The sequence below is a fragment of the Piliocolobus tephrosceles genome, chromosome 7 (assembly GCF_002776525.5).
Source record: "Piliocolobus tephrosceles isolate RC106 chromosome 7, ASM277652v3, whole genome shotgun sequence".
Classification (NCBI taxonomy): Eukaryota; Metazoa; Chordata; class Mammalia; order Primates; family Cercopithecidae; genus Piliocolobus; species Piliocolobus tephrosceles.
In genome coordinates this window covers 62529108-62550794 of record NC_045440.1, presented here as the reverse complement: position 1 = coordinate 62550794, position 21687 = coordinate 62529108, and the positions used below count along the sequence as shown (strand labels likewise).

Below are 21687 nucleotides of genomic sequence, written 5' to 3'. Positions count from 1 at the left end.
AAGCCTTTCTAGTTTGAATGAATGAATGCATGTGTGTATAATCAACTCTCAATAAAATCTGGTTGGTAAATGAGCAAATCTGGAGGTTGTCAGAGTATATATCTTTTTTTCTCTGATACTGCTTTTATTCACTCTTCCTTTTACAGTCAACTGATTTTCCATTACTGTGTATTGATTTTTGACTGATAAAATTTTGTCTTTCAACTCAACACTCTAATGAGAGTAAGGCAAACCTAGGTAGGGGCTGGTAGGAGTGGTGAGGATTGGTCAAATTGTGGCTTTCTTTTGACATTTGATTGAGAGTTGATTGTAAGGTGTGCATTGTAATGGACTTCTTTATTTTCCAAATACCATTTCTGTAAACCTCTCTGACCATGATGCACATCGCTTTTGAGATCGCCCTTCCTCCACTTCTTTTTTCCACCTAACTGCTCTCCTTATTTTCTCTCTCTCTTCCTTTATTCTTATGTAGGCCTGACCAAAGATGGCAGTAATGAAAATATTGATTCTCTTGAGGAAGTCCTTAATATTTTAGCAGAGGAAAGTTCAGATTGGTTTTATGGTTTCCTCTCATTTCTCTATGATATAATGACTCCCTTTGAAATGCTAGAAGAAGAAGAAGAAGAAAGCGAAACCGCAGATGGTGTTGATGGTACGTCACAGAATGAAGGGGTTCAGGGAAAGACTTGTGTCATACTGGATTTACATAACCAGTAGCTTTGATTCAGGGACTGAAGTCATTGGCAAATGAACACCCGAAGCAGCCTCCTTTTTCTTTTCTTTCCTTTGCTTATGCAGGGCTTAATGTGCAGTGGGGCGGTTGTGATCTTACCGTGCAAGTCAACCATGTGATCTTGCCCAGTACAGCTACTAGCTAGTCCCTTGCTCGCTCAGCTCCCCCAACTTCTTTTGAAAAAAATGGTACTCCTCATTCTTGTAGTCAACTACAAAGTACACCGAAAATGATGTTCTTGGTGGTATAATTGGTTTCTGTATTGTTTTGTTTCAACTCATGTATTCACTGAACTAAATTTGGACACTTAACAGCAGATTGTGTTGTGCTTAACCCTTGATGCTTGTCTTTCTAACACACTATTAATTAAGATGATTATAATGGATTTCAGGATAAAAATATTTCTGGCATGATTTTTAAGTTAAATGCTTCTCTGTTCTTTAACATGACTGATGTGTAAAATGATGGTTCTTTACTAAGCTGATATTTTTTATTGTAATTTGTTTAGGTTTGTGTCAGATAGGTTCCTACAAATTTCTATGTAAAATTCTGTGTTAATGGTGCTTTTAAAATAATTTAAAAATAACCCCATGTTTTTGCCTTAGAGTAAGTCAACTTAACTGTTTTCAGATAGTAGCATGACATATTTCTGTCTCTGAAAGCAAAATTTATTTTCAATTTTATTTCCAAATATACATCCAGAGAAAGTAATTTGTATTTTTTTTAAAGTAGGCATATTACACATGAAGGAATATGTGAATATGTATCTTAATGTTGTACATATTAAAATTATTCATCCTAAATAAGTCTTTTTCCATTTTTTCTTTCATTGACTTATTAATTGGATATTGATTTTGGCTTAGATATAATGTGATTTTTAGAATTATAAACTTATTGAAGTGGTAATTCCATTTAGGGTGGTAAACTTTTCCCTTTAGAAAACCTTAAAAACATATTTGAATCAATTTCTTTAAAAATGAGTTTGCTTCAATAGTAACAAAGACAGTTGTATCAGCTATATACAAAATGCATTTCTTAAAATGAGATTTCATCAGTTTCCCCTCAAGCAAAGCTCTTCTAGGGATAAGGAAGATAAGGAAAGGGATGTTATTTTTTGAAGGAGTGATGTTCCATGGTTTTAAATCTCTTCCAGCTTCTCTACGATTTTGCTTAATGTTTGTCAGAGAGCTAAAAATTTGAAAATGTTTGCACTTCTTCACATTTTATTTAACTATAATTTCTACTTTTCAAATATTTCTTCTATATCTAATTAAATTACTTTCAGTAAGTGTGTCATTCATCCATTTATTCTGAGGGGACTATGACAAATTTAAATTGTTAGAAATTACTCTTGTAGGCTGTCATAATAATAGTCTGAAAGTAGCAGCCTTAAGTCAGCACAGGACATCCATCCCCTCTGCCCACCATTGACCTGTGTCAGGGAAGACTGTCCAATTTGCTAATATTATTAAAAAGCAAACATTCTATAGCGACTTTTGGATGTGGATATACACACTGGACAAATAATCTCTTAAAGTTTAAATGGCTATTAAAGCTCTAGTTTGTCTTGCTCTCGCTAATGGGCAAATATGTTTTATTCTGTTAATGCTTCTGATAGTCTGTTAAAGCTTCTGTTTTCAATATTCAAGGTCTTCAGTTAAGCTGTCACTTAGTAGCATGTTCTCCAGCAAATGAGTATCATTCAGTAATGTTCCTTCTGAAAATGTATTCAGTCTTTTTGTTTATTGTGTCTTCTGCTTTGTTTATTGTGTCTTCTGTTTATTGTGTCTTTTTGTTTATTGTGTCTTCTGCTTGTGTCTTCTGCTTTTACCATTTTATACTTGGGTAATATGAAATATCAGAGTTTATTAGGTTTAAATTCTAAAGGAATCTTCAGCCCCACTCAATGAAATTCACCTAGCCAAATTTCCAGGGTATACTTTTTAAAGCAATCTTATTTGTTAACATGTCATTACTACTAACACTAGAAGATATTTGATTAATTGATAAGAATAATTAAATTTTGTGTTAAAAATATTTGAAATTATTAATTTTTCATCAGACTTTGTCATACTAATTCATATTTTATGTACAGAAATTAATTATGCTTTATTTTTGTAAGTGATAAACAAGAATATGGGATAAAAATTTGCTACTTATTTTGTACCACCTCTCATTAGTTCCTCTGAAAGCCTCTGATGAAAGTGACACCCAGGTAGCTGACGAACCCCTGACTTCTGTGACTTCCGTCAACATGTGCCTAAGGCTTGTATGTGTGTGTGAGATAAAATAAAAGTATTTGCAAAACTGTGCTATAAAGTATCTTGAAGCAGATCAAAATTACTTCACCTTAGTTTGATTTATTATGTATTGCTATAATTCTTAATTTTCTAAGGGTGTATTTTCTAACTTTCTGTTTCATAAGTCTTCCTTGCTCATGTCTTTTAAACTTAAGAACTAAATTAAGGCAAAATCGTAATTAAGGCAAATCCCGTTAATTTGAATATTTATATAGTTACGGAATTTTAAGTTATACTGTATTTACTTTACCTTTTTAGTTTTGAGCAACCAAAGAAACTCTGTGGAACAGGCTCCGTGTTGAGATATAGTGTTGTCTCCTCGGAGTCACTGTTCTGCCTTCTCCGGATGCGCTGACGTTTGTCTGATTGCAAAGGTGCTGGGTTCTCCGGAGTTTGGCACAAAAACAAGACAGCAGCACTCTTGGGATTCTTTTCAGCCCTTTAGCTTCCTTCAGCCTGCCTTGCTTTGGGGCATGAGTGGTGGGTATAAGTCAGTTGGGGAAGTGTCTTCTGGGTGCCAGTTTTACCCAGTCCTGAGGTCTGGCTGTCAGCCTGCTGCCCTGGGGATCCTACAGACACCTCAGTGCTGAGGACATATGGAATAGTGGTCTGTGCTGCTTTTTCATCTTGTCCTTGGTTCTTTCTTTTTAGAAATTACCTCCCTGTCTTATAGAACTGTATCCAGACATGAAGGAAGGACTATTTTCTGTTTGAATTGTTTTTATTTACAGTAAGATAGAACAGATTGTCTACCCCGATGTTTGTGACTTAGGAGCATTATCAAAAAATCAGATCTAGCATAGCCAGTTATTCTTAATTTGATCACCTGGCAGTTTACTTTTTGGGAATTGATGCTTCAAGACTCTTTGTAGATAATTTGCTGGGCTAGCTCCTTAAGTCTATAAAACATATAAGAAATTTTCTGTGATTTGGCATGGAATCTTTGATCACAATGCATATTTGGAATACTTAAAGAAACTCAGTGACCCAGACTTTATTTTCATAAGTTAAATGATGGAACCAGTATGCAGAATTCACTGCCTTTGTTATTGGTTGAGATGACCCTGTAATACTTAGGAGTTAGATATCAAGTAGTTTGTGGACTCCTTGAATCTAGGAACCAGATCTTAGGTTTTATTTGAATTCCCCTTCAACGCTAAGCCCCGCATGTGATATTCATTAATATCATATGAATAATGTCATACGCTGGTGTGGATCCTGGTGGGTGAGGAGTTACTTATTGCATAATAAAATACTGAGTTGTGTTTTTTTTTTTTTTTTTTTTTTAAAAAAAAACGGTTTAACTGGTAAAATTACTGGACATATTTTTTGCAATAGAAATGACATTTTGAGTTTCTATAACAAACTGACCTATGGTAACAAAAGTCTTAGGTGACCTTTCCAATATCCAATTTGTATTTGAATCTGCATTTTACCTTTTTTCTCTGTCTCTGGTTGTAATCCCTTTCTGTTTATTTAGTCTTTCAGTTATGTTCTGATCCTCCATTCCCCACTTATTGTAGAGGGTTGGTGGATTTGTAGCTGCTGCTGCTGCTTCTTTTAATCTGTACTATATTATTATATCTGTTTAAAAATAAAAAAGAAATTGGTGTAGGGTCCTGACATGCGTTTTACCAAGAGTAGACATCCATTCTAGAGGAACAGTCTGCCTCACTAACAGGACAGTTACTCAGACATTTAGGGCCTCTTTTTGCTATGTGTAGTCAATGTTGAAATGATTGTGATGTTCCATTATGGGACAGAGGAAGGTGAGAAGGCTCAAAGTGACTCACAGGTCTCACCAGAAATGGTGGGAGTGGCTGAAATGACCTGAGTATGAAGCGATATCCAGACCAATTCTAGAGCTGACTGTCTGAAAGTCTGAAGTAGCTACTTGTGTGTCTGTAATGCAGCCAGTCTTCTAAAATCATGTCTATTGCATGTGGTGTAACCACAGATCTATCCATTGGCTTAATGGTTCAAACATTTTAATTTCATAGAGAACATTTGATTTTGAAAATGTGGAATAGTGGCCTGAGGCAGTTGCCAAAATAGCATAAATTTCCTTTAGGCAACTCCCTTATGTTCTAAGGGAAGAATGTAAGACCTTTTTTCTAATTTCTGTATAGAAATTCCCAAATAGTTGCCAGAGCTATTAACTATCATCACTTTAAATACTTACATCAAAATAAGCATAAAAGGATGAAAAGAAAGTAAATAGCATGGCAGTTATTTTTCAACATGTATTTTAAGCACATCCTAATGCTTCTTTGATTATTTCTTAAATTGAAATATATTCTATTAATTAAAAACAACTTTTGTCTGAATGGATTAAGAAATACCAAGATGTTTCCATTTTTGCTCGAATTGATAGAATTTTCTTCATACTACTTGGAAACTATTTTTGAAGAGCCTTTGTGTTGTCATGAATTTTATTGATTAGTGGAATGTTCCTTTGTTTCTTTTTTTCCCCTAGACATTAGTTATGGTAGTAAAGGTAGAAAAGGAGAAAAGTAGGACATGCTTATGGCATTTTGGCACTGTAGGGAGAATCTACATCAACCATAGTTACAAATGATAAGAATTTAATTTTGTCAAGAATTAGGAAGAATAGAAAGGTAGGCTTTATGTACCTGCCTTGTGGTTTCCCCTTAAGTCCACTACCTAATGCCCACAAACTAATATGTTTTTTCCCCTCTACATGCTGTCACTAATCTTGGATTGCCAATGACCCCTTTCTCCATTACTGCATTTGCCATTGTTGCTGGGTAAAAAAAAAAATCTGTTATAAAGTTACCTGTACTGAGCCTCCACTGGGGACATGCTGCTCTGACAGTTTCCCTCATTAGCAGTCATTCTAAACCTTTTCCACACCCTTCCTTCTTCCAGGGTCAGTTTATTCCTCTGTAGAGATAATTTTGCTTTCTGCTTTCCTAAGATAATCTAGTGTGGCTTCATTTCATTATTTTCTTCTCTCTTCCCTTTACAACATTACTGTCTCAGGATTTTTTTGAGCTATTGTTTCTTCTCTCATTCACTCCTCGTTTTTTCAGACATTGCTTCCCTCTGGTTTCCAAAGCCAGCCCTTTCCCTTGAGCCTGTACCTCCTCCTGACCTCATCACCTCTCTCCTGTTTTGAACTTAGCTTCTTTTTCTTACGTACATGCCTGCATTTCCTCGACTTTCAAAACAAAACCCAATAAAATTCTTCAAACTCTTTTTCCTTTTCTGTCCCCCTCAAAATCTAGGGAAATTTCATGTATGATCAGTTTTCTTCTAAGGAAATAAAGAAGGCTGATGTGAGCACCCTAGGTTTTTGGTCACCTTTCCTTCCACATATGTTTTCTCATCATTGTGGCATGACTGCCTTCTCTACTGCTTATAAAACTGTATTCTGAAGAACCTTAAAGGATGTTTAGTAACTAACATAGTAAAATAGTGTCCTCATCCTAAACCTTTGTTCATTCCTTCCTTCCTAAAACTGATCATTTCACTTTAAAAAAAACCACACATTTTCTTTTTTTAAAAAAATTTCTTTTCATTTTATTTTAAATTCCGGGCTACAATTTTTTTTTTTTTTTTTTTTTTTTAAGATGGAGTTTCCCTCTTGTTGCCCAGGCTGGAGTGCAATGGCACGGTCTCGGCTCACCATAGCCTCTGCCTCCTGAGTTCAAGCGATTCTCCTGCTTCAGCCTCCCTACTAACTGGGATTATAGGCGCCCGCCACCATGGCTAATTTTTGTATTTTTAGTAGAGATGGGGTTTCACCATGTTGGTCAGGCTGGTCTCGAACTCCTGGCCTCAGGTGATCCACCTGCCTCGGCCTCCCAAAGTTTTGGGATTACAGGCGTGAGCCACTGCAGCCGGCAAAAAAAAAAATTTTTTTAATTTTTTTTTCTTGACTCTCTTTTTGTTTCATTATTACTTAGGGACTCCTTTATTAACTGTTTTTGGTGGTATACTTTTTTCATGTCTATATGCTTTTCTTCAGAGACTGAATGTAAAAATTTGTTAAATTATTAGCTTGGTCTTTGTTATGTCAAAAATATTGAAAAATTATTGGCTATGTTTTTAAGTTCAGAAAAACTTAAGATGATCCTTTGGAGTTTTGTATCGTGCATTGCACTTTGTTCATTTGTTCATTTGTATCACCATAAAGATTTATACCCAAACCAAAAAAGTTTAAAATAAAGTACAGCACTGTTTATTTTTATATGTTTCACTAATCTAATGCTAATCTAATATTTTGGTTTATTCATGACAGAAGTTAACTCTAGTCTTTTCATCCATGTAGCTCTTTTTACCTAGATCATAACAGCGGGGGTAGGGAGAGGGCAGTCCGGGTTTCCTCACTCTAATTTTCAATAGGAAAATCTGGATCTGCTGTGGGAGAACATGCAGGAGTCAGGAGGGGAACATAGTGGTACTAGAAGTATATTCTAATGTTTTATGCTAATGTGTTTTACACATTGGATTCTACTCATATATTTAAAAGTGGGCATTACAAGAATAGTTTTGGTATTTTATTCTGAAATAAACTTTAGTGGAGAGTGATTGGAAATAGCACTCAGTATTACTGGGTGATACACTGTTTTTGACAGCGTTTAGGAAAGAATCAAGTTTTATCTGTGAAAAATAATTGTTAAGCACATGGGACTAAGTAGTGGTTGTGGTTATCTATGTATTTCATGTAAGTGGACAAATATAACCATAGTCACTTGTCTCCACTTTTGTGTTGTCAACAATAAGAGATACTAATACATTTTTGAAGAATATTGATATTTCAACCAAAATAAATTACCATTCTCAAATGGATGACCTCAATCGATAGATACAAATTGCTATCAATAGTGAAAGGGGAGGTTTGAACAATATAATAGTACAAACATCTCATACTGAAAGTAGAAGTTTTGAGAAACGTACAAAGTGGGTTTTACAATTTACAGCTGGAAAAATGTCAGATGGTTTGGGGACGTTCTTGTGACCACACCTTAGACCTTCGTTCTTTAGTGACAGGCTATGCCACCCTTCCTGAGGAGATGAACACTAAACATTGCACCTCCAACCCTAATGTGCCTAGGAAATGTATTGGCAGCTTGGATTGGAACTTTACAAAGTTTGCCAGTACATAGCATAAACCAGCCTTGATGTGACTGAGAGAGAGAATTGGGAAGATCAGTTCATTGGGATGCTAAGTACTGCCTGGTTCGAATAAGAGTTAGAGGTATATTGTTAGAGACTCAAAAATAAATCCGTTATCAGAACTTTAATTTGCCAAGAGAGGAAACAGAAAGTTATTGCAAAGTTTTTAGAGTGAAAAATGTAATATGTATGTACATAATACTGTCAGTCTTACTTGCTCGTATAATTTTTTAAGATAATTCGAACTGATGGAAGAGCAGTGATTGTTCAAACAGTAAAGATGAACTCTATCAAAATATGCTGTCCTTTTTTGGATGGCAAATGTGATTGAGGAGTGAAGTAAGGTCCTTGGTCCTTCACTCTGGTACTTTTAATTGATCATCTGTGTCCCAAGCAGAAGTCTGCCACTGAGTAGAAAATGCCATTTCCAGAGGCAATTAAGGATTTCTATCGCCAATAATTCTTAAAGATCTAAGCCAAACTGTGAAGTTGATTAAATCATAGGCCAATTATAATGCATTTATCTGTTAAAGACAGTGAAAGGAAGGCTTTAAAGTGACAAATAAGAGAGATATTGGAGTATTTTTTAATGATGAATTTAAGTAACTTAACATGATTTATAGTGGCATTGATTTTACCTTTTTAATAGACACTTATTTTTGAATTCCATTAAATTTTCTGTTTATAACCCATTTTCATCTTGTAAATATCAACAGAAGGACCCAGTGGGGTAGCCAAGAGAAAAACTAAGGCTAAAGGTATTTTCATTTTTTCAAATTAGCCTTGAGTGAATCAAGTTTAATGTTTAAAAATGCATGACATTTTCTGGGAATGTAACATTCTTGCTACTAATGCTAAACATTATTGCTTTTGGGTCTTGCTTGGGTGCGCACCTTAGCTTATAAGTAGTTTTATCAAGATTTCATCAAATAATTTTCTGCTTCAAGCCTATAATTTTAAGTCATTATCTTTTCATGTTATCAAAGCTTTGTAGCAGTCTTTAAATTAAGAATGTATATATTATACAAATATCATGTTATATTTATGATGTATATATTAAATTTACATGTACACATCTTACCTTGTTCCCTAAAACCTTTCTTACTTTGATTTCTTTGAATTACTTTTGGGAAAAAAAGATGAAGTCTTCAGTAATTGATTTTATTTCTCCAAAAGCTCTCATGACACACTGTCTTAGAGCACAGTAAAAGCTAGTGTGATTCAAATGTGTAGTTTTCAGTAAAATGAAAACTTACATGTATAATGTAGAACCCTGCATTACATTGACATAGAATTTGCTGTGTTGGATATTTTAATTCATTAAAAATTATTGACCGGGCACGGTAGCTCACGCCTGTAATCCCAGCATTTTGGGAAGCTGAGGTGGGTGGATCATGAGATCAGGCCTTTGAGACCAGACTGACCAATATGGTGAAACCGTGTCTCAACTGAAAATACAAATATTAGCTGGGTGGCAGGCACCTGTAATCCCAGCTGCTCAGGAGGCTGAGGCAGGAGAATCGCTTAAACCTGGGAGGTGGAGGTTGCAGTGAGCTGAGATTGTGCCATTGCACTCCAGCCTGGGCAACAGAGTGAGACTCTGTCTCAAAATACTACTAATAATAAATAAGTTATTATACCTGTCAGCCATTTGTAGACTAACAGCTCAATGTTACAGCCTGACTTTATATGCCAGTGGTTATTCTTGTTCATATGTTAGTAGTCATATTCTTTGTGGGTAAAGGCATGGGGGATGTGCATGTTTTTCTTTATAAGCCTATGATAATCTTGTGATCATTTCAAGGGCTTGGCGTATTGTTTGTAGTTTGTTTTTTGGTGAAATATGAACAGATGAGACATAGTATGTGATTCACAGGGTTTTGTGATTTATGTTTTAAGATCAGGAACTTTTAATGGTTCAACCTATCTCTCCTGAATAATTTCTGGGGACGAAAACAATTTTTACCATCTTATTTTTATAGAAATAGTGATGAAACAAAGGGACAATAAAATATTTTACTTCTTGATCTGGAGAAGCAAATTAAACATTAAAGACTGAATATTTTTAAAAGCAGTTTGCAGGATAAGACATGATAGCATTGCACATGCATTTTACTCTTTTGCAATGCCGGTATCTATGTTACTATTCAAACAGCACTGAAGTAGAATGAAGACTCAGCATGATCCTGAATGAATTCTGTTCTGTATTCTTAAAAGACTTTAATAAGGTTTTTTAGGAAGAACTGAAGAATCTCCTGGTTGATCACCAGGAAATTCAACTAACGGAGAAACCCTATGTGATGTTTTTGTTCGTTAATCCAGGTTTTATTAGACAGCCTAGAAAGATATAGTACTTTTAGTGAGCACTGTAAATCTAATGCTCATTTTGAATACCGTTTGTGCTATGTAAGTTTTACGTGATTTTGATGGGCAAAAACATCTTTCACATTTTATTATATTAAATAACTATTTCATCTTCTTTGTGCTTAAATGTGGCATTGTTTCTGCTTAAATGTGGCATTGTAAACACCTTACCTTATGATTTCCTCATGAGAGTACAAACAGATGAAATTCAGAGCTTTTGCTAACTGCTTTATTACCATGTAAAGCAAGTTGAAAGCAATACCTTCCATGAGATTTGGAATTAGCTGTGTATTTCATTTAATTGCTCTCACAACCCTATGAACTAGAAGACATGTGTTAGCTTGAGTGGCTCTACATGAATTAACAGGGAAACATACTTAAAGGAATACTGATTTCATGATGAACATAAGCAGAAAGGGAATTCTAATTTTTCCTTTTAAATACTACAGATATGTAGTGTTTTTTAAATTTTTAAAATTTAAGTTTCTAAAATTTTAAATCATTTTGCAATTTTAAAATGATTTAAAAATTTCATACACATGACAATTTTTTGCCTAGTTAACTAAGAAAATTAAATTATATTTAATGTTATTTACATATATTAATCTTCAAAGAAGCACGTGTATTTTAAGGACATATGTTTTTGTTTGAGCTAAACATTTTAAATTATCTTTGTATATATTCTTACAAATTACGAAAACTTTGTTCTTATGTTGCCAGTGTTCCTTTAATTATGTTATTATAGTTATGAAGTGTGAGTTAATAGTTTGTGTAAAGTACTGCTTTCATGGTGCAGTTTTATAATATTGCATGTTAATGTTTTAAGATAAGTCATATTATATTTCAAGATGGAAAATATGACAAGCTTCTAGCATTTTTTAATAGTTGATATTTTATAGAGGTTTGCATCTATTTTTAGCCACCATAAAGACTAGTGAATTAAAGTAACTTTCTGAATGTGCATTTCCTGTGTGTGGAGAAAAAGAGAATACCTTTTCACTAACTTCCTGTTCTGTGATTAAGAGATCTTGTCAATAAACATTTTTTCCTCTAATTGGAAAATCTGAAAGTTAAAGAACTCACTAAAGAAGAGCTCAAGAAGGAGAAAGAGAAACCTGAGTCAAGGAAGGAAAGTAAGAATGAAGAGAGAAAAAAGGGGAAGAAAGAAAAAGAGGATGACCGAAAGGAAAAGAAAATTGCTGATGCAGACCTATCCAGGAAGGAGTCTCCTAAGGGTAAAAAGGACAGAGAAAAAGAGAAAGTGGACCTAGAAAAAAGTGCCAAAACCAAGGAAAATAGGAAAAAATCAACAAATATAAAGGATGTTTCTAGTAAAATGGCATTCAGAGACAAAGATGACAGAAAGGAAAGTAGAAGTTCTACCAGATATGCACACTTAACAAAGGGAAGTACCCAGAAAAGAAACTACTAAAGCTCTGGCATCGTCATCTCAGAACATGGTCATATTCCAGATTGCAATTTGTTACAAAATGGAAAATTGCAATTTGTTACAAAATGGAAAATGTAATATTGCTCTGATTTGGTGAAGGTGTGTAAATTAGCCATTGAATGTATTATTGGTGCTCAGCAAGTAAATTATCTGAAATTTAAATATGCTGTCTCATGCTTCTAAATGTAAAAACATTTTTAAAATATGTCATAGAATATGATGTAATAACTTCTATTTATTGATCATGTATTCCTACAAATGTATATGTATCATGAATTTTTATGGATTAATGTATTAAATACTTTCATTGATGTTAAATAAGAATATTAAGATATTAAATGTTATTTCTATGCAGAAAAAAAAAAAAAAGCCTGGTAACTTCTTCAAGTGTGCTAAATACTCAGGGAGATAGGATTTGCCCTTTGTTTTCTTCCCTCCTTCCCCTTCCTGCTTCCCTGTTTGTCATGGGCACCTCCCCAGGCTCATGTGTCACTGCCTTCCCTGAGTTCCCCCCCTCCAGCCCTCCCACAGCCTTTCAGGGGCCATTCTTCAGGCTTTTCATGGGTTCTCCTTCCCCTTTTCCCTCTTCTCTCCCCTCTTCTAGTCTCCCTCCCGAGTCTTTTACTCTCTCCTTTCCTTCACTCCTCACCTCACCCCTGCCCCTCACTCCTGCATGCTTCTCACTCCTGACCTCCTTACAACAACCCCACCATTCTCCCATCATCTAGCACATAGTGCTTACCGTGTGCCACATACACTGCTCCAAGAACTCTGGCCATAGCTACAAATAAAGAGGAGAATTGTATTTAGAAGAACAATTTCAGGACACTTTTATTTATGATACCTTTATAGTCTTAGAATAACTGTAGAAAGGTTTTAATTATTTCAGATTAGGATGTACTTTCATTTTATATCACACTGTTTTTCTATTATTTTGGTTGAATGGCATACATTTTTCATATTTGTGTCGTTATTGTTTACCATTTCTAAGGAATTGCAAATGTAATCTCTAGAGATCAGAATTTAGCACCTCAGAAAACTTTTAATAAAAGTGAAGTTTTAGTCAGAAATATAATTCTACAAATGGTTTGTACTATTCTGTGCCTCAAATATTAAATATCTAATTGTGACTACTGTGAAATGCAGTTAGTTGATAATGATAAAATCTTTGTGGTAGCATTTTTGATTCTGTTATTGTTAACCTTATTAACAACAGAATCAAAAATGCTACCACAAATATTTTATTTTCAAATAGGGTTATTAATAACAGAATAAAAAATGCTACTACCATATTTTTTAAAACATATTTATTTACTTTTCTTTGAAGATCTTAAAAATAGAGATTTTTGGCCTAGTTAAAGATATTTCAACTCAGAAATGAGTACATTTAAGTGTAAATATTTCTAAATGTATTGTACACCTTTTTCTTATGTTAATGCCTTTTACTATTTAAAGTCAAATACTTTACAACATTTAGTTGACAGAAATTTCAACTTAATAGAATTATGCAACAGAGATTAAATCCTAGAGGATAATATCTCTAATATAATCCTGTTATTTTATTGCTTAAAAACTAACACAACTTGGAGTTTTATGTTTTGATTAGTCAGGATTCATCTTAGCTCTCTTCCCAAGTCTTCACTGTGCTGGTTTCTGCCTGACTTATTCTATTTGGAGATGCTACCACTTGGTAACCAAGATGGCCCTCAGCAGGCTCTAGACTAGTCTTCCTAATTTACCAACCCCAATGCAGATGGCTCTAGGAGAGAGAGTTCCAGTTGGCCTGCTTAGGCCTGGTGAACATCTGGGACCATTTTTGTAGTTGAAGATGGCAATTCTTCCCAGGCGCACACCTGTGCACAAAGCTTTGGAGTGGGAGTTGAGTGGGTCCCACTCAAACTTCATCAAACATAGGGCTTCTGGGACAAGAAAGTGAGGCTTTGAGAACTGGACAGAACAAGAAGCAGAACATGTCCCCCAGGCATATGAAAGTTAAACAATTCTCAAACCATATCCCCGTGTTAGATCTTTTCTCATGTGATAAATGGAATGCTTTTTTTAAAAACTTATGTACAAAATATTAAGTGCTGTCTTCTCTAAAGATTTTTTTGTTCACCCTTGAAGAAGGGCAAACAATTATAAGTGAATTTCTTGAGAGCATTCTAGTAATTTTTACCTTGGTTTTTTAAGCTCAATGTCTATGGGGCAGAAAATACATAAATACTAAATTCTAAACAAATGAGTGAAAATATTTTGGAACAACCTAATCATCATAAGCACATAAAAATTGTCTATTGCTATTTAGTACAGTACTTTGAAATGTTTTGGCTATATCATTGATTTTTTCCTTTGACTGTTAGCTCAAGAATTGAAACCCCTCAGCTAAAACATTTAAAGATCCTTTAAAAGCACTTGTAGACTAGAACTTGATTTATTTTTTTCCCTTCTCTCTTCTTTTCCCCTTTCCTTGTCTTTTCTTTCTTTTTGTAAATGTTTCAACTAACTTTTATTGAAGTTGAAGTCACACTTTATCCAACTGCCTTAACACTTAAGCTTCAAGTAAAAACAAGCTTTCAGTCATGATTAGTGGGTTAAAGTCATGCATTGCACTCTCAGTTTTACACTTTTTATTCAGTAGGTTATTTCTGTATTGTTTACTTCATACTGTTTTGTAAGTATAATTAAAACCAGAAAGGTTACCTTTTTAAATAAGCCAGCTACAACAGAGACAAGAAATTCACATACTAAGTAGTTGGGAGTCAGAAGCTGTTTTTGGGAAGACCTGAAAGGGGATAATTACTAAAAATGTAAGTTTATTTTGCCTTATCGCTGACGACATTTGATTTAAATTATATTATGACATGATACTTACAAATCTTTTAAATGACATTATTGGCATAGTTTTCGTAAACTTTGTAAGGAAAAGACATTTCACATTTTAGTAGCACAATCATTGTTAAGATAGTCAATTTTGTGAAAATATTTGAGTGCCAATGAATTTTTCCAAGGATGATCTTATATCTTCTATATATTGTAATATTTAGATACTTCCTTTTGAAGCACTTACATCATCATTGAATTTTTTGTCATTTGTTGTGTCATCTAGTTTCTGTTTCATTTTCTGATGGCTTCATATGTGAATGAATTTTAGTTATTCCTAACATCATTGGTGTCACCATTTTGAATTTTTTTAAAAAACAAGATTTTCAATTTTACTTTATAGGTAATTTGCATTGTATATAGATGATCCTCTCAAAATTTCACAATGAGACACTGATGAAGAAATTGATATAAATCATTCAGCATGAACACTCTAATTAATCCAGAGGACTACTTGAGTTAATTCTGTAGGTAGTTGCTTTATTGAGAATATTTTATATTATGACCTATTCAGCTATTCAAGTTTGTAACTTCAGAGGTCCTCATAATAATACTTGGATAATAAAGATGCCCCATAGACACTTGCATTGAAAAAGAAAAAGAGTAAACAAGTATCATTTTTAATTTGAAATGTTTTAAGTTAACTGTAATGTTATTGTCCATCAAATGGGTCTGGTGACTTAGGCTCTATCTCTTCACATTGACTTCTTTCTCCTGTGTCCTCAGTTGTTCCTTCTTCTGTTAATGCCCACTGGTAATAATTCTCAAAATTGATTGCTCAGAATATTCCATTGTAAAATGCATCTTGGAAATGGTTGTTTTCCTCATTTGTAAACTGAAGACCATGGCTGTTCCTCAAGGTGGTTCTCAGAAGCAGTCAATGTTGCATATGTGTCAACAGCCAGCACATTGTTGGGCATTCTGTTTCCCTTTTTCATTGGTAGAATAATAATAGTAATAGTCAACCAAGATGTCTCAGTCAGGGTTTAAAAACTTGGAAGCACTGAAACTGTGATTCCTGTTCCTACTTTTGTCAACAAATTGCAAAACAAATATTTAAGTCCTTTATCCTTTGTAATGAATGTGTCTTTGTGAAATGAGTATACTGCAGCCTGATTTATTCTACTGAGATCATTGAGGGAGCGAATGCAAATAATTATAAATGTTACACATGGGTGAAGCTATAAGAATGCTTAGTTTTTAAAAGAATATTGTGACAACATGAAAACGCAAGATATAAAGGCTAGACAAAAAGTTACGAAATAAACTATAGCCTTAAGTATATGGTACAATCAAGAAGCCTAATAACCAGCCTAATTGTGAAAAACTTATGTTTGTTTTGTATTCAGATCACATTTTTCCATAGACGTGATTTTATGGTCTTCAGAGATTATTTTTTACTGTGGTCCACAAAAATTGATTTAATTCTAATATCCAGTTCTGCAAGTCTCATTGTAACTATGTTTCTATGGAAAATACATCTATCATTCTGCCTTGGGATATTAGGAATATATTTAGTTTTACTTCTGAATGTTCTCCAGAATTTCTTGGGTTACATCCATGGTATTAAATTCATACAGATACCTTACATGGACAAAAATCATGGATTGACTGACATAATTGTAAAGCCCAGGAGTAGTTTTGGCTTTTTTCTTTTGTTATGCTGGATCTAAGTGCTCAAACAATGTTCTCAACCTCCACCTGTCTATGTACCCTCAAGAATGTTGGCTTTCTTCTCAGGCAGTCTCGTGTGCTTATCTTCAACCCTACTCCTTAGGGGGTGGGAGATAAGAAAGCTGTGATTGGTGACACCCTGGGATATGTGAGTGCCCACTTTTAAAGTGTTGGGTAAAGAAGAATTGGATTCCCCTAAGGAAGTTAGTGTGTTTTTGCCAAAAGGAGGAGGAATTGGTGCACTGAAAGCAGGCAGATGATGGAGTTTGTTTCCCCTTTTTCTACCCATCCTATTCCTACTTCTCACCCTGCCCAAATACAGAGAGGTGAATGGGATGGGCCAAAATAGGTATTTCAGAATAAGAAGCTATGGAGCTAAACGTTGGATACTCATGGGCATAAAGATGGAAACAAGAGACACTAGAACTTCTAGAGAGGGGGAGAGGGAGGGAGACAAGGGTTGAAAAACTAACAATTGGGTGCTATGCTCATTACCTGAGTGATGGAATCATTCACATTCTAAATTTCAAAGTCACACAATATACCCATGCAACAAACTTACATGTGCTCCTTGAATCTAAATAGAAATTGAAATTATGTTTAAAAATTGTTTAAAAATAAAAATAAAAAAACTAGGGAGAAGAGAGAGATCTCATTCCAAACAATTATTGGTCAACAATAGTTTTAGACCATTGAAAGAAAATAAGAGAATGTTGACCTGGTAATAAATATTGCCATTTAGATGTCAGGTAATGAAGTTTATTTTGCTGTTAAGCTCTCTCCATTTTGCCCCATTCTGTTTAAAAGGAAAGTTTTTGTGTTTAGGAAACTAAAGGATGGGTGATATGTAGCAGACCCATAAGGTTATTTTCATGAAAACCTAGTTTGGGCTAATCTGAAAGATTTCCTCAGTAACAGTGTTTAGTCTCTTATCCTTCCTTCTCCTTTTGCCTAAGAATATAATTGTGTAAGCTAGATGTTTATTCCTTGGCTATCATTTTTACATAGGAATCAATTTCTGCAAGAGCTGTGTAAGCCCTACAAAGCAGAAGGTCATCCATTTCTTTCTTCTTTGTTCTCATGTAATGTCTCATTTGATTTCACTTTCTGTATCTATTTTTTGCTCCATGTTAAGTCAGGTATGCATACATCATAGAGGTCTGCCTCTTGTTTCCATCTTCTTTGCCTATGTATCACTTCTCTTGTATCCTACTAGAGGAAGATGATCTATGCTTAAAGCTCTTATTGTTTTTGATAATTATGTAACACCAACATGCTGTGTCTGTAATTCCCATTTATTAACTCAACTAATATTTTTTAGTATCTACAGCATGCTGGGGAATGGGCAAGGCATGGGGGATACAAGAGATTGAGGTGGTTGCAATCCCTGCAGTGAAATGCTACAAAATAAGCAAGGGGCTGAGGGAGAAAGTAATGAGACTGGAGCAATTGTCAGTACGACCCACTAGTCCCTCCACCTAGAACATGCTCCTGAACGTGCTCCTGCTCTGTGTGGTGGGCTGCCTTTGTCTCTCCCACAGGACCCAGCCCAGTCATCACCTCTGCACTCAGATGTCTCTGACCCTCCCAAGTGGCTGCACCCCGCATACTCCAGTTATCACCCTCATCACCTTGCCTCATTCCTGGACTTTGCTGCCAGACTACGATTTATCTCAAGCACCTTTCCTAATAACTGACACTAATAGGCATTCAATGTTTGTTTATTGAATGGTGAATACACCAAACAAATTATCTAAAAATATTTCAGGTGTATGTATACCGTTGAAGAAAATTCAAGAAGATAAACCGTGTGTGTGTGTTTTTAAAGAACCCAAAAGATTGTTCAGTAATTGCAGTGTTTTAACTACCTTGGAAGTTGCCTGTGACTGGCAGGGAGGGGATGTAAAGATTTTTTTTTTTAGAAGAAATAAATGGTAGTTTTTTGGAAAAATACTTATTTAAATTATCTCATTTAATTCTTAAAGCCCTTCTTAGGGGTCCTGTTTTGTCCCCTTTTTTGCATTTGTGGAAACCAAAAAGTGTAGCTGTGGTTAACGCTGAGATAGAATTCAAATGGAATTCAAAGGCATCCTCTTGTCCCAGGTGCCTGCACTCTTACGAACCATGCTGAGTTGCATGTCCTTTAACTGTATTTTTCATGATGTTAAAGTGAGTCCACTCTCACCAGTCTTTGTTGAGTCCCTTCATTGGTGCTGAAACCAGGCTCTTGGGAACTTTATTGGCAGTGTTTAATTCTTTTGTAATTTATGTCTGTTTGAAGTCTGTCTGTCCAGCTTGGGTTACATAAAGATGCTTTGAATCTGGAATGGCTGTTACTGCATATCATGGGGCAGCTGTGAGCTGTGAGTACCTGGTGGTCTCAGAATTTTGGTAAGTTCCGAGACTGCTGTTGGTATACTGAGGAAGATCTGCATTCACTGATTATACAGGTCAGGAGCAACAGCGAGGATTAGCATGGTTACCTAGTATGCATGCCTTTCTGGTGTATTGATTTCCCAGAATGTTTCTCAAATTTCATGTACCTATGAGCCTTATTCTTGGGGTAAACTGATTTATACTGCTAGACTCCTTGCAATTGACACAATACCACTTCTGAGCACTCACCCTTCACAGATAACCCTAGCTGGAGTAACCTGAATTAGCAAGGACACGTTTTCTTTCCTCTGTACACCTTTGAATTAGTAAAAGATTAAAACACTAATTTTAACAAACTTTCTAGATTTTGTGGGCTAGGTGTATGAAATTCTATGAAACAAAATAAGTTTATAATTGTTTGCCAGGTTTTCTTGAGGGAGTGGCTTGCTTGTAACTCTTATGAGAAGTAAATCCTTTGTGTTCCCTCAAGTCACAGTCCTTGGATCCAGCATCCAGGGCCTTTCTGATATGCACACCTCTCTTGGTGCCTCAGCCACCTTTCTTCTTGGCGCCAAATGTGTTCCCAGTTGAGGAATTTCTTACAGTCACGTGCTTCATGCTAACATTTTGGTTAAGGATGGGCTGCATGTATTATAGCAGTCCCATAAGATCATAGTACCATGTTTATACTGTACCTTTTCTATGTTTAGATTCACAAGTACTTTGTGTTACAATTGTCTGCAGTATTCGGTACAGTATGTGCTGTACAGTTTTGTAGCCTGGGAACAATAGGATATTGCATACAGTCTAGGTGTGTGGCAGGCTATACCTTCTAAGTTTGCCTAGGCATACTGTGATGTTCCCACAATGGTAAAATTTCCTAATGGCACATTTCAACGTGCATTTCCACACATTCCTCAGAATGTATCTCTGTTGTTAAGCAACACATGACTGAACTTGCAGTTCCCTACCTGAAACAGACATGTTACATAGCCACATCCCTGATTTCCTTCAGAGTCTGTTCACATGTTATCAGTGAGTCCTTTTGACCAAGTATTATGAATAGTCCCCACCCCCACTTTTCCCTAATGTGTTCCTGTTCCGTGTCTTGCCCGTACCATCTGTCCCCATCCAATATACTCTAAATAGTTCATGTTTCTTATTTTTTAAATTGCTCTCTCCCCCAGAAGGTAGGTGTGTTGTTTTCATTTACTGTAGAAAAATGCCTTGAATTAATATGTGCTAAATATTTGTTGAACGATTAAACACAACATACAATTTAGTAAGTTTACAACTACTATATATTTATGGAAAGAAATATATTGATTCTTTCTCATTATGGGCAACAGTGAATAAAGTAAGCTAATCCTGGACTTGGGTATTTGTGTCATTTATCATATTTGCTGTAAGTGGTTGATTCAAAGTGCTGATTTCATTTGCTTTTCATAGCTTCATCTAATTTTAATTAAAATTGGAGGGGCAATTATATAGTGATTAAATGCAAATGTTTTATAATTTCCAAATTTATCTGATGAACCGAAAGAACTGAAACCAAGGTATGTTTTAAGGGAATTAATGTGTTTTCCAAGTCATGTTGTGGCCATTGCTGTGGACTGGCAGTATCTATTCACCATACATAATGACTGGAAGGCAGCTGTGGACACCCTGTTCCTTTTGCCAGCGTAGGAATGGAAGTCCTGATGATTAACACTGAAAAGGAAGACTTCTGGCCGCTTCTGGAAAAGATTTCCTGAAGCCTAAGAAAGAAGCAGAGCAAGAGATGCTCCTTTTGCTTCTGGATATCACCTTGTCTGAAAAAGAAGCTTGCAGCTAGGGAGCTCTGATTGCCAGCCTGAGGGTGAAGCTTGACCTGCAATGCAGCCAGCCGCCTCTGCACTTCTTGTTTAGTTAGATGATACATTTCCTTCCTGCTCAACTGTTGTAAGCTGGCATTTTGGTAACTGCAGCCCCAGGAACATCAAAACAGACACATCTCATGTCATAATTTTGAACGTCATAATGTCATAATTTTAAATATTTATTTCATTGCTACATCATTGCCACTTGTACCTCATAATAAATCCATTTTGAAAACCTTTCCTATGACTGAATTGAGCTTATATGCATTTACTTTTCTTAATTCATTTTTGCTTGCTTTTTCCCTCAAATTTTAGAACTAAAATGAGTTTGGATGGCAAAAAGTTTTTTGGAAACACTGAAATAAAATCTTGTAGGGCAAATTCATCCATATGGGTTGTTAAAGCACTTGTAGTCTAGAACGTGTTTTTGTTAAGTTTTAAAAAGTTTATAGAGGTCTAGAGGAGGAAAGGTATAATATGATCTCAGCTTCTTTGAAGTTTACAATATTGTTTATTTTTGTACTGATTTCATCTCTGGAAATAGCTATGACCAGGTATTAACTATTTTATAATATACCTTCCACTTTGGACAGGGCAAAAAAAATGAATATTTTTTGCTATGTGCTTTTGCTTTCTCCTGTTTTTCCTATGTTTTGCAATTTCAATTTTAGAGACAAATAAGTTCAAGTTGGCTAGAGAAAGCTGACTCTCAGAGGCATTGTATGTCGGAATGTTGGTATACTAGTAGTATTTGAACATGTAGCATTATAATTTTTTTTTTTAAATGAAATTTCTAAACTCATTAAGAATGGGGTTTTCAGGCAGTTTAAATCTTTATCGTTTGGTGAGAAAACATTTCATTGCTTGTATAACATATGGAACACAGTTTGAGAGCCCGCTACAAGTGGG

At 35.1% G+C, this 21687-nt stretch overlaps 1 protein-coding gene across 11 annotated transcripts in view; it reads left to right on the top strand.

The window, feature by feature from the left end:
- ASPH (aspartate beta-hydroxylase) overlaps positions 1-21687 on the top strand; it is a 225311-nt gene that overhangs the window by 50449 nt on the left and 153175 nt on the right. Inside the window, exons 4-5 of one of the 11 annotated variants that reach the window (XM_023222358.1) lie at positions 8892-8933; positions 11610-12266. The exons of 8 other annotated variants lie outside the window; for them this stretch is intronic. In XM_023222358.1, coding sequence (XP_023078126.1) covers positions 8892-8933; positions 11610-11971 — 404 coding nt within the window. In that variant the 3' untranslated portion in view covers positions 11972-12266. Of the gene's footprint in view, positions 1-472; positions 1537-8891; positions 8934-11609; positions 12267-21687 lie in introns of those variants that run through there. 2 more of the 11 variants (XM_023222357.1, XM_023222359.1) reach the window with 2 other exon arrangements.